Source organism: Arabidopsis lyrata (genome assembly GCF_000004255.2).
Source record: "Arabidopsis lyrata subsp. lyrata unplaced genomic scaffold ARALYscaffold_6, whole genome shotgun sequence".
Taxonomy (NCBI): domain Eukaryota; kingdom Viridiplantae; phylum Streptophyta; class Magnoliopsida; order Brassicales; family Brassicaceae; genus Arabidopsis; species Arabidopsis lyrata.
Window position 1 is genome coordinate 760,002 of NW_003302550.1, and position 15,954 is coordinate 775,955.

A 15,954-nucleotide genomic window follows, 5' to 3' on the forward strand; every position below is an offset into this window, starting at 1 on the left:
GATATTTCCACATCATATATTGGCGAGGATTGCTGAGGTGGACGATATATCAAAAACAGTCGTTCAGGAGGCTAGTGGCAGATCTGAGATCTTTCTGAACTGACACGTGGAATGGTGGAGGAAAACGTCAAATGGTAAACTCATCTGGACCGTTGATTAGATTTTGGCGGAAGATACTAGCGTTTAAAGATTTTATAGATAGTGTTTAATACTGGGCTTAACATATGGGCCGTAAGAAAAGCTTTTAACCCCAATAAAAAATATTTAAAAAGAATCGTCGACAGCAGGGTTCGAACCTGCGCGGGCGAAGCCCAATAGATTTCAAGTCTATCTCCTTAACCACTCGGACATATCGACATCTTATTAGAATCACAATTAATTAACTATATAAATTCTTGTATAATTAGCCTAGAAAATTCACGGGATACATTGACCCAACATTTTGTTGAATCGAATAACCGAAGTGTACCCCTAATGTTTGGTAAAAAGCTCATAATTCAACCAATGGTTATATGTTTTTCTTTAATTAAACCAAACCAAACTAGCGTTAAACAGAATCGAATTTCTTCTCTTGCAAATTTTTTGGATATCTGAAAATGCTTTAAATTTATGGATTTCTGAAAATGCTTTAAATTTATGGATTTCTCTTGCAAAATCGGTTTACAAGCTTTAAATTATAACCGGTTCAAGTGATTGTAGTTAATTTAAAACAAACCAACCCGCGCCCATTGAACCAATTTATAACCGGTTCAATGATTTGATGTAATGGCTAATATAAGATGATGCCTTTTTATCCTAAAGATAACATTCACGAGATACGTTGACCTAAAAGAGTAAATTTTCCCGCCACCGTTAGTACCAGAACTCTCTGGGCCGCCGCGTCTCCGTCGTCGTCGCTATCTACAGATGGCGGATAAGAAGAAGCGAAAGCGATCAAAAGATGACGAGGCGGAGGAACTTCCTTTCAAAAGCATTCTGGAATCAGACGACGTTATCACGGAGCTTCTCAAATCATATATTTCCTCTTCTATCAAAGCCGCCGCCGGAGCTGGCGGTGCCTCCTCCTCTTCATCGAAACCACTAACCCTAGCTGATCTCTCTCTCTCATCTTCCTGTCGTGAAGTCGCAGATCTCTCACTCTCCTCCGTGCAGACAGAGATAGAGACAGTCATCGTCCAGATCGCCCGTTCCATTCTCGCCGGCGATGGCTTTTCCTTCAGTGTTCCTTCACGCGCCGCCTCGAATCAGCTGTATGTCCCGGAGCTCGACCGTATTGTGTTAAAAGACAAATCCACCCTCCGGCCATTTGCCTCCGTTTCTTCTGTCAGGAAAACCACCATCACCACTCGTATCCTTGCCCTTATCCACCAACTCTGCCTCAGGAACATTCATGTCACTAAGCGTGATCTCTTCTACACCGACGTTAAGCTTTTCCAGGTAGGTTCTTCTTGCTTTCAATTTTACTTGAGATGTTACTTTGTTCTCATTGAATAGAGAAAGATAGTCACCGTTTTAGATCCAGTTCTTGTAAACCCGAATTAAAAGTTCTAGCATTGATTCTGTGTAGTTAATCAAAGAAAGTTTGGTTTTTGGAAGGTTTTGAACCAATTTGCAACCTTACTGAATTTTCAGGACCAGACACAGAGTGATGCTGTGTTGGATGATGTCTCATGTATGCTCGGTTGCACAAGGTCAAGCCTCAATGTAATTGCAGCAGAGAAAGGAGTGGTGGTGGGAAGGCTCATATTCAGTGACAATGGAGATATGATAGATTGCACAAAGATGGGGATGGGTGGGAAAGCCATTCCACCAAACATCGACCGGGTTGGAGATATGCAGAGTGATGCTATGTTCATACTCTTAGTTGAAAAAGATGCAGCTTATATGAGGTTAGCTGAAGACAGATTCTATAACCGGTTCCCTTGTATCATCGTGACTGCAAAAGGCCAGCCCGATGTAGCTACAAGGCTGTTCTTGAGGAAAATGAAAATGGAGCTTAAGCTTCCAGTGCTTGCCTTGGTGGATAGTGATCCTTACGGGTTGAAGATCTTGTCAGTATATGGATGTGGGTCGAAGAATATGTCTTATGATAGTGCAAATTTGACTACACCAGATATTAAGTGGCTTGGAATCAGGCCCAGTGATTTGGACAAGTATAAGATACCTGAACAGTGTAGGCTGCCAATGACTGAGCAGGATATTAAGACCGGGAAGGATATGCTAGAGGAAGATTTCGTGAAGAAAAACCCCGGGTGGGTTGAAGAACTTAACCTGATGGTGAAAACAAAGCAGAAGGCTGAGATTCAGGCGTTGAGCTCTTTTGGTTTCCAGTATTTATCAGAGGTTTACTTGCCCCTGAAACTGCAGCAACAGGATTGGCTCTGATCATCAGGTTGCTGTCTTCCTGTTCAATTAGAGACACCAACAAGTGCACGCTACAGATTTCGAGTTTCTGATAATGTAATTGCTTGTTTCCTAGCATGTGAATGGTTGCAACCGTTGGAATTTGGTTTGAATTTATGGTTTGAATCTACACAGAACTGGGAAGGTAGCTGATTAACCTTTAGATACAAAGGGAAAAAGAGCTCTTTTGTTTATTTAGAAGGTACACAATACTGTATGCGCATTGAGATTATATGCAATCTTTCCTTATTCTTTTCTGCAATTTAGTTTGAAAATTACTTTGAATTAGCATAGAATACAAAGATGATTGACTAGTCGGAAGCAGCTACTTTTTGCGCTGCAACCACTTATACAGAGACGCCTTTGTCACCATCAATCTCTCCAGAATCGCAGGTCTCCTTGTTGAGGATATACTAACAAGTGACGTAGTGGTCTCTAGCGTATGCACTGTATCTTGTTTTGCATCATCCACACAGTGTGCATCCTGTTTGATACTTTTTGGTCCAGCAGGAAGAACCACAAGAGACAATTCATCTTGTAGAAGCTTCACTAGCGCTTCTTTCACAGTAATCTCTTGCTTTCCTGAATCGGAATTTGCTTCACCGGTTCCTAGGATAATCAACACATCATCTATTACAACATCACCTGCAAAGGGAGATTCAGTTAGTTACAAGTGTGCTTTTTAGTCTCTATTGGCACAAACCTAAACCACATGTGATTTTAGTCCTACCCTAAGCTGCTTGTATGCTGTTCCGTTTGAAATGTTTACCGATTCAAAAAAGGTAATGCAAGAGAGAGAATGGTATTGGTCGAATCTTACCACGCATATAGTCTTCCTTGATCATTCGCAAAACTGCTAGAACAACAAGTCGAGCCTCAATCTGTAAATGGATGCAAAAGTTTGACATGGGCATATTGCTTAAGGAGTTGAATTGATAGGATTACAAGCGCACAAAATACTTCATTGTCTCCATTAACTTACCTTGGTAAGTCCTTGAAGGTCAATTGCAAGGTTTCCGGCTGTTCTCTCTTGCATGTGTGTAGCTACTTTTTCAATGAGTAGGCTTACAGGTCTCCCTGCATCTCCTTCTTGGTCGCTTACTTCTTGGCTCAGACCGTTTTCCTGTATGACTCCTTCGCACCACTCTTCAATAAGTTCCTTGAGAAAGTGATCGTTCGGTTTGTACCTGGAGTGTTGTGGTGTTGTTTGTGAGTAAAAAGGAATGCATCCTCACTTGTCTGAAGATGTGGAACCATCAAGAAGAGAAATAAAAGTAGACCATAAAAGTAAATTGTTCTTACCCTGCTTTTCGCATGTCCTGATATATGGCCAAGCATTGCCGCACTTCAAGTAAAGAACCATATTTGCTTCGTGCTTTAAGAAGTGTGTTATAAGTGACCTGAGAAACAACTTTCTGGACTGAGAAATGCTGAAAGAAATTGAGAAACGGCTTCCATGTCTTAGCATGCATTCCGTCAATTTAGACTAGTCAAATAATAGCTTCAGGACTTTATATGCAAAATTTTGTACACAGCACTGATAATTCCAGTCTTCTGATTCTCTCTGAGGGTTAAAGTTTACAGCATTAAAGGGAACTTCATATATGGAGGAAGTTAGTAGCTGAAAGGGACAAAAAGAAACAAAGCCAATTCGAGCAGGAGAATTACCCAGTTTGGCTTTATCTGATATCTCCTCATCTCCTCAAATAAAGAAAATGCCAACTTCAAACTTTTATTTTCCGCACAAATCTGCAAGATAATAAGGATTGTACTTTCAAACCTTTGAGTTGAGCAATAATTAAGAACAAAGCAGAAATGTTGGCACCACTAAGAGAGATATTAATACCTTGATTGCTGTTGTGTAGGCAACAACATCAGGTCTGGTTCCAGCCGAATGCATAGTTCTCAAAATCTGTGCTGGAAAAAGAATGTCTATCAGGGAACTTATCACATACTGCGTTAATCCCACAAATGATACTATAAATGCATATGGAAGCTTATAAACAGAAGCTGGAGAAGTATGATCACCTTAATGCTATATCTTTGTTTAGGAAAGAGATTTGAATAAATAATTTCAATAAGCTCAAGAGAAAAGTTAACTCACCCGTACCGCACCTTCTACATCGCCTGAACCACCACACATATCGATCAAAGTCGACCATGTTATTTGATTTGGTGCAAGACCTAGGCTCTTCATCTCATCCATCAATTCTTTTCCTCGATAGTAATCGGTACCACAGGCTTTCAAGAGTATATTATATGTAGCAGTTGTTGGCTTGAAGCAAAATCTATTTGAAGCTTGGATATAAGGTGAATTAGAATTGCTATTCACCAAAGACCCAGGACCATGATTTTTCAATCTATTTTGGCTGGAAATGCCACCTTTACTATCATCTACATATAAAGCTTCCTTAACTGTGCTCCCCTTCCAAGATTGAAAAAGACGAAAAGCTCGGTCATACTGGCAAGCTTCAACGCAAGCATGCAGTAGGATGTTGAAACATTGAGAATTAGGCTCACAACCAGATGCAAGCATTTCTTCAAATAGGTGATTTGCCTGCTCTACTAAACCTGCATTGGCACAGGCGCTAATTAATGACGACCATGTATGAGTATTTGGGGTTACACCAACAGATTTCATATCATCTTTGACTTTGAGTGCCCATTTCCACATCTTTGCATCTGCAAAAACCTGATCTTAAGGCATTATTCAGAGACTCAGGGGATACAAAAGCAAAAAAAATGATAACCTTAATTTCCTAAAAAATGATGATAACCTTTATAATAGTACAATACGTAAAGGCATCCAACTTCAACAATCCGGAAGATTCCATTCGTTTTGCTTCTTTGTATATATCCTGGGCAAGATCAACCCGTCCAGCCAGGCAACATGTTTTCAGTAGTATGTTGTAGGATGTCATGTCAGCTGTAACTTCAAGTTTCTGCCCATGACATGTAGAGTTTCAAGGTCAGTCCATACCCACTCCTAAATCGAAAATACTATCTAGACAGTTCAGATACTTGTATTGAAGAGACAGAAAAAAGAACATACCTTCATATCCTTGTATACTTTTAGTGTGTACCCAAGATCATGGGAATTAACATTCATTAGACTGTTCATAACATAAATATTTGGCTTAATGTTTTCTTTGAGAAGATCCTGCCACAAGATTATGAATTAACTACAAATCTCAAATGCAGGATGGCAGACAAAATCGAGCGTAAAGGATAGTTATGCAAAACATCCAGTATAATCAGGGGATTACCTCATATATGTACCTCGATTTAACGTAATCCCCACACAGGCCACAAACATCTATCATAGTGCGGCATATATACATGTTAGGAGTATCCAAAATCTGTTTACAGGCTTCATATGCTGTCATAACAGAGACCATATCTCCTTTCTTTCCGAAACCATGAATAATTCTACAAAGCAATATCTCTGTATGCGGCAAAAGACATGCGTATCTGCATTCCATATTCATCAAATCGTTATCAGCACACTATATTCAGCAATCTCGTGGTTACTTTCTGAATTTCAAAACCATTAACCTGAATCGTTATGTGGGGAGTGTAAACAAGCCTTACCTAATAGCTAATTGAGGATTGGAAACGTCAACACAACTCTTTACAACATCAAAAGGATCCACCAGCTCTTTGATTTTGAATCCGAGACCTGAAATAAGAAGCAGCCACTCAATTCAAGAGTTCAATCAAAGTCTAGTCTAAAATCACAGTGTAACAGCAAGATTGATATAGTATTTACCGGCAAGAATCTCCATTAGGTCAATAGCTTTCTCCACTTGCAAAGAGTTAGCCATTGCACGAAACTGTTTCCTCATTAGTTTCACAGACGTTTCATCGACAAGGTCCAATGGAGCAATCCCTACCTTCTCAATTCTCTTCAAAGTGTAAACAACGCTCTCAATCTTACCTTGTCGAAGATTCGACGAAATCCCTTTCGATAAGAGATCATAATCAACCATGGAAGCGAAACGTGCCACATTAGTTCCGGACTCTGCAGCCAAAGTCTCGGCGATGAGAGCGACGTCCTCAATTCGGCCATCCTCAGCGAGCTTCGAGGCGAAATCAGCGTAATACTCCAACGAGCCATCTGGAATCCATCTTACGACCTTAGAGAAGTGATTAGAGAGAGAATGACTCGCGGAAACTGGAGCAGGAGAAGGTGAGTGTTGCTGCGGTAGTGACGGAAGTAGCTTGGTGAAAGAAGAATTGGATTTAGTTTTTCGGTTTGGCTCTGGTGCTGTGGCGTAACAGCGACGGTGGTGATGGTGAGGATTAGTTATTGCGGAGGAGGAGCCAAAGACGATGACAAGGTCTCTCATTCCTCGCCAACGGTTGGAATCATCATCATCATCATCAGTGTGGCTCAGTTTTTCTGGTTTTCTATTTTTTTTTTTTCTTCATGTAAATTAAATGGATTGGATTTGAAAGGCTATTTTTACAACTCCCGAACCGGACCGGATTTGTCGTGTTAAAATACACCGGTATGTCTAAACCGATTTGGTACTTTGATTATAAAACATTTAAGAAATATAAAAAGAAAAAGGAGAAAAAATGGATGGCCTAAAATTGCAAGTGAAGCGTCTCCACATATTTGACACCAACTTTTTGCCCGCCATGTGGATATCGTCGTCATTTCTCTCTCTAACCCCTTCTCTCTTCACTCTCTCTCTCTAGACGATCGCTATCTTGAATAAAAAAGACGATATGACTTCAAGCAATCCGGTGGTCGCCGAAGTACTACCGTCGGAAACTTCTACAGATGCTACAGAGACGACGTTGACAACGACGGAAGCTGGGGAAGCACCGGAGAAGAAGGTGAGGAAAGCTTACACAATCACCAAGTCTAGAGAGAGTTGGACTGAAGGCGAACACGATAAGTTTCTGGAAGCTCTTCAATTGTAATTTTACTTTCTTCCACCAGCAATTTGGTTTACTGTTTCTGTGCGTTTCTGGAAGCTCTAATTTTAGCTGAATTTTGCGTAATTTCGCTTAATTTGCTTCATCTATGATAAATTATACTACTTGATCCGTGAAGTTGGCCCATTTGTTAAAATGTTATGTTAGGGTTGATAAAGTGATAAACTTTTATCAGATCGAAGTTTGGTTATGTGGTAGATTCATCTGGAGTTTTTGCCTATGTAACTGGATTCTGCAGAAGCAACAATGTCTTTTTTGATTGGTTAGGTTAGATTGTATATTAGATAGACCAGAGTTTATATTAATAGCTGATGAATGTTTTTTCTCATAAACCCGAAGTATAGCTTAAGCATATTTTAGGTTGCCAAAATGATTCAATAGAGAGGACTTGGCATCTGGTTTCTGCATAAAAAGTGGGATTCTTCAGAAATCGTATCTTTCTTTATTGAAAATATTCAACATGAGAACTGAAAAAGCTTCATACAAGTCAGCTTTTTGAGCTATGCATGAAACCAATTTCCAATAAGTCCTAAACTACAGGTCAGAATTTGGTAATGGATCGTTACTTCCAAATGTTACATTGCTCTTTTGTGTGTGAAAGGCTTCTCTCTCTTTTTCTGAAAAAGAATCTTACTTTGTTGCTGACAATTTTCTTGTGTCCTTAGGTTTGATCGTGACTGGAAAAAGATAGAAGATTTTGTTGGTTCAAAGACAGTCATTCAGGTTTGAGATCAGCTTCTTTGGATTTTTGGTTTAATATACAACCTTGGCACACTTCTCCACTCAATCTTCCTGTGCCTGTTTGATTTACTGCAGATCAGGAGCCATGCCCAAAAATACTTTCTAAAGGTCCAGAAAAATGGGACTTTAGCACATGTGCCACCCCCTAGGCCTAAGCGCAAAGCTGCTCATCCATATCCTCAAAAGGCATCGAAGAATGGTTAGTTCTATTGTAATAGATATTACTTTGGGTGGACAGATGGAGTAACATTTAATTAATCTGAGTTCAACTCAAATCTGCAGCTCAAATGTCGCTACACGTTTCCATGTCCTTTCCTACTCAAATAAATAACCTGCCTGGATATACTTCATGGGATGATGATACCTCTGCATTGCTAAACATAGCCGTAACTGGGGTTATTCCACCAGAAGATGAACTTGAACTTGATACCCTTTGTGGAGCAGAAGGCATGCGTTCTCATCTGTACTCAGTTTTTGTGTTTTGTTTTGGTATTCGAGTTACTCTATCTGCTGAAGTGTCATATGCTAAATGCGGCTTACAATATCATTGTTTCAGTTGTTGTTGGATCAAATGGCATGATAAGTGAAACTAGTCCTTCAGCATCTGGTATTGGAAGCTCAAGCAGAACACTATCAGATTCTAAGGGTTTAAGAGTGGTGAAACAAGCTCCCTCAATGCATGGTAATTATCTGAACAATTGAGGGACTATTTCTGAGTTTTCATTTTATGGTGGACACTGTTATAATGGTTGCTTTGCAGGTCTTCCTGATTTTGCTGAGGTTTATAACTTCATTGGGAGTGTCTTCGATCCTGACAGCAAAGGCCGCATGAAAAAGCTCAAGGAAATGGATCCTATAAATTTTGAAACTGTGAGTTGGAGCTTACTTGCCTTTAGATTAAATGATGTGTGTGGCAGCATATCCATCATTTATGCTTCTACTTGAATGAGGCTTCTTCTTTGAGCTCCCTTTCTGCTACCGTACTTAGGCTTTTTGGTGTTTCCAACTCGTGAATCTATATCTTCTCTTACAGCTGAATTTAATAAAGGATGTATCTATAGATTCCGTTTCAAAATTTGATTGGTACCATGATTCTATGGAGATGTTGGTCCAATAATGGGGTTTTACAATCATGGGTCAGTTTTTAGGTGTCATGGTACCTATTTGTAGCTGTCAGTGATTGTTCTTTTTCCAGTATCCGTCACTAATCACAGTTTGTCTTTCAGGTTCTGCTGTTGATGAGAAACCTCACAGTGAACTTGTCAAACCCTGACTTCGAACCTGCTGTAAGTGTTAATTTTATCATTACTCTGTGATCGTTGAGCATGTGAGGCACATTTGTCTTTTCGTGTTAAGACTGAGTGGAAAAAAGTCTCTTACAGCTAACAGATCTACTGACTATCTGCCTTGAAATTTAACTAAAGAATTTAAAACTAGTTCGCCCTTAGTTTGTGTTACTTCTTTAACCACTCCAATGATTAAATGAAGATTGTTGTGCTCTTTGAGATATATATCTCTTATATTCACACATCAACTGTTGGTTCTGGATTTATTTCTTGGAACAAATGTAATCTAACCATAACTTAGTCTGAATATGTTGATGCTGCAGAGGAAGGTCATGAACACTTGAGCTCTTAGCTGTTAGTGCACTCAACAAGTTATATATCTTCTTGACGAATTCTTGCTTGCAACAACTGTCTACCAGCTATCAAGTAAGTGTGGTTTTATATCTCACCCTCCAACACCAATATAAAATCACTTTGGTATAATAAGAACGTTGGTATTGACTTAATAACATTATATCGAAGCCTAACACCACAGTTCTCTAAGGTTTTCACCCTAGTGTTCCTCATCTGTAGATCATAACTGTTAGAATCTCAGCTTAGCTGCTATTATTCTGATTACACTTCCCTTAAGGTTTTAAAACTATGGCTCTTACAGTCTCACCAAACTGCTATCTAATCTCTGTATATGGTGATTGTGTCAGATGCTTCTTACGGTTGTTGTCTGAGGAGAACATAACTGAGTCGTCGTCGCAAACAAAAGGAACATATGCAGTTTCGGTCAGAACCAGTCGAGTGAATGGTAGATATATGTATGTGTGTGTAGAAAATGGTTACCAATTGTATCTTCTTTTTGATAATTATTTGTTCATGCGTTTTGTAATATGTAAGTTTCTCTACCTCTTCTTCTGATTGGTTAAAAAAGCTATGTAAGGCACTAGCAAATTGTTACTTAACTCATAAGTGAGATACATAACTATGTTGTATTGTTCTTTGTATCAAGCGTTAACGTCCAGGTTTTGTCTCTGTTATAACAACAATTCATCGAAAACCACTAAACTAATTAGGAAATTGAACCGTGTTGGTATGGTTTTGGAGGGTCTTTAGAACCTTCTAATTGATGCCGAAGGTTTGCGAAGTCTGTATAAAACAGATAAGAGAGGCTTCTTCTCTTAAATTACCTTGGATTTAAGAGATTCCTTCGCCGTCGGCGAAGATGCTACAGCATCAGATCGTACAATCTCCGGCGAGATTAGGGCTAACAGGTCCTGGTTCTCCCTCCGTACAAAATCCAACGCCTACTCGTCATGGCCATCCAACCTCTTCTTCATCTTCCCAATCTCAGCATCAACAGATCCAACAACAACCTAATCTACTCCCTTCCTCCACCGTCGCCGCCGCTTCCTCAGCCTCAGCTGCATCGGCTATTTCATCCTCCGCTTTGCTATCTCTCCTTCCTCCATTACCGCGAGCTCAAGCTCTTCTCCAGCAGATGGCGGTTTTGACGTCTAAGCTCTTCGACGTATCTCCCAATCGAGCTCTCTGGCTCTCAGCTTTCCGTGGCTCTCTCCCTTCGTTCCTCTCCTCACACTCGTTACCACCGCCTCCGCCGCTTGAAAATCCTAATCCTTCATCCACGAAGGAGATCCTCTCTCAATTCAATTCCCTCCAGACTCAGCTCTTCGAAGCCGTGACAGAGCTTCAAGAGATCCTCGATCTGCAGGACGCGAAGCAGAAGGTCGCGCGTGAGATCAAATCCAGAGATTCATCTCTTCTCGCGTTCGCTAACAAACTCAAGGATGCAGAACGTGTTCTCGATATGCTTGTTGAGGATTACTCCGATTATCGCAAACCAAAACGAAGCAAAATTGTGAGTGAAGAAGAAGAAGACAATGATAATGAGTCTTCTTCTTCTTCGACCACAGTTTCGTCTCAGCTCAAGCTAAAGGACATTTTAGCTTACGCTCACAAGATTAGCTACACCACATTTGCTCCACCGGAATTTGGTGCAGGGCAAGCACCTCTCCGTGGTGCATTACCACCAGCTCCACAAGACGAACAAATGAGAGCTTCTCAGCTCTATGCTTTCGCCGATCTTGATATCGGTCTGCCGAAAACAGTAGAAAACATGGAGAAGAAGGTTGAAGCACTCATTGAGCCACCACCACCACCACCAGAAGCTATGGATATCTCTGCAATTCATAACCTGCTTCCGCCGAATATCGCAGTTCCTTCAGGATGGAAACCAGGAATGCCAGTCGAATTACCAAGAGATTTACCATTGCCACCTCCTGGATGGAAACCAGGTGACCCGGTTGTGTTACCGCCATTGGAGTCAATTGCTGCACCTAGAGCGGAGGATCAGCAGCATATGCGACCTCCTCAGGGACTTCACAGACCGCCTGATGTCATACAGGTCCGAGCTGTTCAACTTGACATCTTGGAGGATGATGATAGCAGTGATTACAGCAGCGATGATGCAAGCTCAGATGACGAGGATTGATCAACATTGTAATTGATGATGCACTCTACTAAGGTAATAATTGACCAATGTTACTGCTAATTCTTGATCAAGTTTGAGTGAAATTTTCTACTTGGTTTTGTTTTGTTTTAGCAATGTCTTTATGTGGATAGATGTTAAGTAGTATATGCTTCATCGTTATCAGTATCTTTGATGTATCAAGATTGTTTCTTACGAAACCCTGGATTCTAATTCAGTTTACAGAGTTATTGGTCATCTTTTTTCTAAGTATTTTTGAAGAAAGTTGGATTGTTGTAAATCTTGTTTCAACAATAACACAGGTGAAATTTCCAAATTATAGTAAAATTCAGAATGTTCAACTGGTTATGCAACTTGATGACATTTTGGATCGATCTCCTTACAAAGTAAAATCCCTCTTAGGTCACACATACTCAAAACACATGTGTCTTAAGGCCTCTTTCTGCCAAGATCCGGCCCGTTGAAGTATTAGCCCATTTAGATATAACCTGTTGAATCCGGACTAGCCACGTGGTTAAATTGCCCACTCCTGTAAATAAAACTAAAATTGTGTTCTTGGAATAAAAAATATAATTAAAAAAATCTGACAAAAATATCCATTCATTTCTTCTCTTCTTCACTCTCGCTTCCTCCTGGTTTTCTTCTAGTTTCTACTACTACTACCTCTAATGGCGGACAAGCTAGCTCTTCCTCTTCTCCTTCCCTGTACTCCTTCCTCTAAACCTTATTCTCACGACCAAAACCACCATCTCTCTCGAACCCCCTTTCTTACGACGTCACTTTCGTCACCACCTCCTCCGCCTGTAGAACCTCTCCTCCACGATGTTTTCCTTCACCAGAACCCTAATTCCAGACAACCCATCACCTCTCAAACATCTAGAAACCGTAACCGGACACGAATTGGTAAGTCACGCGACCCTAACCTCGGGAAACCTTGGTCTTATCATGGTCTTTCTCCACAAGGTCAGCAAGTTCTACGTTCCCTCATCGAACCAAATTTTGATTCCGGTCAATTAGATGCTCTACTCTCTGAGCTATTCGAGCCGTTTAAGGATAAACCAGAGTCTACCTCGTCGGAGTTACTAGCTTTTCTTAAAGGATTAGGATTCCATAAGAAATTCGATTTGGCTCTTTGTGCTTTTGATTGGTTTATGAAGCAAAAGGATTATCAATCCATGTTGGATAACTCTGTTATTGCTATAGTTATCAGTATGCTAGGTAAAGAAGGCAGAGTATCTTCCGCTGCAAATTTGTTCAATGGTTTGCAGGAAGACGGGTTTTCGCTTGATGTCTACTCTTATACTTCGTTGATATCAGCGTTTGCTAATAGCGGAAGGTACAGGGAAGCTGTAAATGTGTTCAAGAAGATGGAGGAAGAAGGTTGTAAACCGACTTTGATCACTTATAATGTTATTTTGAATGTATTTGGGAAAATGGGCACTCCTTGGAATAAGATTACGTCTCTCGTGGAGAAGATGAAGAGTGATGGGATTGCTCCAGATGCGTATACCTATAACACGCTTATAACTTGTTGTAAACGAGGCTCTTTGCATCAGGAAGCTGCTCAGGTTTTCGAAGAAATGAAGGCTGCAGGGTTTAGTCATGATAAGGTTACTTACAATGCGCTATTAGATGTTTATGGAAAGTCTCATCGGCCTAAGGAAGCTATGAAGGTTTTGAATGAAATGGAGCTCAATGGATTTTCTCCGAGCATTGTGACTTACAACTCCCTGATCTCTGCATATGCAAGGGATGGCATGCTGGATGAGGCAATGGAGCTTAAGAATCAGATGGCGGAAAAGGGAACGAAACCTGATGTTTTCACTTACACAACACTTTTGTCGGGGTTTGAGAGGGCTGGGAAGGTCGAATCTGCTATGAATATTTTTGAAGAGATGAGAAATGCAGGGTGCAAACCAAATATTTGTACTTTTAATGCCTTTATAAAGATGTATGGTAACAGGGGAAAGTTTGTTGATATGATGAAGATATTTGATGAGATCAACGTGTGCGGTCTCTCCCCCGACATTGTCACTTGGAATACACTATTAGCAGTCTTTGGCCAAAATGGGATGGATTCAGAAGTATCAGGTGTATTCAAGGAAATGAAGAGAGCTGGTTTCGTACCCGAAAGGGAAACTTTCAACACCCTAATCAGTGCGTATAGCCGCTGTGGTTCGTTTGAACAAGCTATGACTGTTTACAGGCGAATGCTTGATGCTGGGGTCACTCCTGACCTTTCCACCTATAACACTGTATTGGCAGCTTTGGCCCGTGGAGGAATGTGGGAACAATCTGAGAAGGTTCTTGCAGAGATGGAGGATGGCCGGTGCAAACCGAATGAGTTAACCTACTGCTCTCTACTTCATGCATATGCAAATGGCAAGGAGATAGGTCTGATGCATTCTTTAGCAGAAGAGGTCTATTCTGGAGTTATCGAGCCTCGAGCTGTGCTTTTGAAGACCCTTGTCTTGGTTTGTAGTAAGTGTGATCTTTTGCCAGAGGCTGAACGTGCATTCTCTGAGCTGAAAGAAAGAGGGTTTTCACCAGACATTACCACATTAAATTCCATGGTCTCCATATATGGAAGAAGGCAGATGGTGGGAAAGGCGAATGAAGTCTTGGACTACATGAAAGAAAGGGGTTTCACACCAAGCATGGCAACCTACAATAGCCTCATGTATATGCATAGTCGGTCTGCGGATTTCGGGAAATCAGAGGAGATCTTGAGGGAAATACTGGCTAAGGGGATCAAGCCAGATATCATATCATACAACACAGTCATTTACGCCTATTGTAGAAATACTCGGATGAGGGATGCATCTAGAATATTCTCAGAGATGAGGGATTCAGGGATTGTCCCTGATGTTATCACCTACAATACGTTTATTGGTTCTTATGCGGCTGACTCAATGTTTGAGGAGGCCATCGGCGTCGTTAGGTACATGATCAAGCATGGTTGTAGACCAAACCAGAACACCTACAACTCCATTGTAGATGGTTACTGCAAGCTAAACAGGAAAGATGAGGCAAAACTGTTTGTCGAAGATCTGAGGAATCTTGATCCACATGCTCCCAAAGGCGAGGATCTCAGGTTGCTGGAACGGATAGTGAAGAAGTGGCCATAGATAATTGTTGATCAGAAACCTCACAGTGAACTTGTCAAACCCTGACTTCAAATCTGCTGTAAGTGTTAATTTTATCATAACTTCCATGCTCGTTGAGCTTGTGAGGCACCTTTCTATCTTTTCGTGTTTAGATTTAGAGAGAAAAAGTCTCACTATGTGCCTTCAAGTGTAAATTGGGATACACTGTTAGAAATAAGAATATTTCGCTGTTAGAGTGTTACATCCGTAGCCATTCCAATGACTGAAGGAATATCGTTGACCTTAGTGATATATGTAGACACATCAACTGGTGACTTCTGGATTGATTTCAATCTAACCTCAAAATAGTCTGAACACTTTGTTGCTGCAGAGGAAGGTTCTGAACACTTAAGCTTGTAGCTGTTAGTGCAGGATCCGTGGTGAAGAACTCAACAAGTGATATATCTTCTTGGTGACCCATAGTAAGAATTGTCTCTGCATAAGAGCTAAATGTTCCTCAGTTCTCACTTTAGTTACCATTTCGCATGATCTTTAACTTAAGCTTTTGTATTGACACTATTAGAATCTCAGCGTAGCTGCTATAAGCCTGATCATGTTCTTTAAAGAGTTATTATGGATCTTACCTAATGGCTATTTAATCTCTGCATTAGGCGTATTTTGTCAGATGCTTCTCACCATTGTTGTCTGAGAAGAGCATAACTGAGGCGTCACAAACAAGAGGGACATATGGCAGTATCGGTCAGAACCAGTTTTTCCGGGGAATAGTATATATATGAGTCAATGTGCGTGTAGAAAATGGTTACAAATGGTATTTTCTTTTGTTCATGTGTTTTGTAGTTTCTCTGATTTGGTTATCTATTTAACCAAAAGCAATGTAACACAGCTAGCAAACCAAGGCAGCTAACAGTGAGATACATAATGTCAACGTCCATGTTTTGTCTTGAGCCTTTTTGTTGTTCTTGTTGTCAATAAC

At 40.5% G+C, this 15,954-nt stretch overlaps 5 protein-coding genes and 1 non-coding gene across 8 annotated transcripts; 4 read left to right on the forward strand and 2 right to left on the reverse strand.

Annotated features, from left to right (window-relative positions):
- Nucleotides 1–275: 275 nt before the first annotated feature.
- TRNAS-UGA lies at nucleotides 276–357 on the reverse strand. The gene has a single exon. It is a non-coding gene; the product is annotated as a tRNA-Ser (tRNA).
- A 436-nt stretch (nucleotides 358–793) lies between these two features.
- Nucleotides 794–2,656, forward strand: LOC9309136 (DNA topoisomerase 6 subunit A). Its single transcript, XM_021023900.1, has 2 exons — nucleotides 794–1,437; nucleotides 1,633–2,656. The coding sequence occupies exons 1-2, from the start codon at nucleotides 907–909 to the stop codon at nucleotides 2,383–2,385; spliced, it is 1,284 nt and encodes a 427-aa protein (XP_020879559.1). The 5' UTR covers nucleotides 794–906; the 3' UTR covers nucleotides 2,386–2,656.
- LOC110227903 (pentatricopeptide repeat-containing protein At5g02830, chloroplastic) lies at nucleotides 2,576–6,874 on the reverse strand. Its single transcript, XM_021023897.1, has 12 exons — nucleotides 6,173–6,874; nucleotides 5,995–6,082; nucleotides 5,670–5,874; nucleotides 5,456–5,563; nucleotides 5,181–5,345; nucleotides 4,508–5,095; nucleotides 4,250–4,315; nucleotides 4,072–4,152; nucleotides 3,706–3,803; nucleotides 3,386–3,590; nucleotides 3,224–3,284; nucleotides 2,576–3,048 (listed from the first exon to the last, which is right to left on the reverse strand). The coding sequence occupies exons 1-12, from the start codon at nucleotides 6,750–6,752 to the stop codon at nucleotides 2,729–2,731; spliced, it is 2,565 nt and encodes an 854-aa protein (XP_020879556.1). The 5' UTR covers nucleotides 6,753–6,874; the 3' UTR covers nucleotides 2,576–2,728.
- A 161-nt stretch (nucleotides 6,875–7,035) lies between these two features.
- Nucleotides 7,036–10,389, forward strand: LOC9307062 (protein REVEILLE 4). 2 transcript variants are annotated; one of them, XM_021023903.1, is made up of 9 exons: nucleotides 7,036–7,331; nucleotides 8,016–8,073; nucleotides 8,167–8,290; nucleotides 8,374–8,538; nucleotides 8,648–8,773; nucleotides 8,852–8,961; nucleotides 9,318–9,377; nucleotides 9,701–9,803; nucleotides 10,079–10,389. In XM_021023903.1, the coding sequence occupies exons 1-8, from the start codon at nucleotides 7,138–7,140 to the stop codon at nucleotides 9,719–9,721; spliced, it is 858 nt and encodes a 285-aa protein (XP_020879562.1). In that variant the 5' UTR covers nucleotides 7,036–7,137; the 3' UTR covers nucleotides 9,722–9,803; nucleotides 10,079–10,389. The 2 variants fall into 2 exon arrangements, with proteins under 2 accessions (XP_020879562.1, XP_020879561.1); XM_021023902.1 differs by having other exon boundaries at nucleotides 7,037–7,331; nucleotides 9,679–9,803.
- A 144-nt stretch (nucleotides 10,390–10,533) lies between these two features.
- On the forward strand, nucleotides 10,534–12,123 carry LOC9307063 (mediator of RNA polymerase II transcription subunit 4). The gene has a single exon (XM_021023899.1). The coding sequence runs from the start codon at nucleotides 10,591–10,593 to the stop codon at nucleotides 11,875–11,877; it is 1,287 nt and encodes a 428-aa protein (XP_020879558.1). The 5' UTR covers nucleotides 10,534–10,590; the 3' UTR covers nucleotides 11,878–12,123.
- Nucleotides 12,124–12,443: 320 nt separating this feature from the next.
- On the forward strand, nucleotides 12,444–15,929 carry LOC9307064 (pentatricopeptide repeat-containing protein At5g02860). 2 transcript variants are annotated; one of them, XM_002870948.2, is made up of 3 exons: nucleotides 12,444–15,060; nucleotides 15,330–15,442; nucleotides 15,632–15,929. In XM_002870948.2, the coding sequence occupies exon 1, from the start codon at nucleotides 12,543–12,545 to the stop codon at nucleotides 15,000–15,002; it is 2,460 nt and encodes an 819-aa protein (XP_002870994.1). In that variant the 5' UTR covers nucleotides 12,444–12,542; the 3' UTR covers nucleotides 15,003–15,060; nucleotides 15,330–15,442; nucleotides 15,632–15,929. The 2 variants fall into 2 exon arrangements, with proteins under 2 accessions (XP_002870994.1, XP_020879557.1); XM_021023898.1 differs by having other exon boundaries at nucleotides 15,352–15,442.
- The last annotated feature ends 25 nt before the right edge of the window (nucleotides 15,930–15,954 follow it).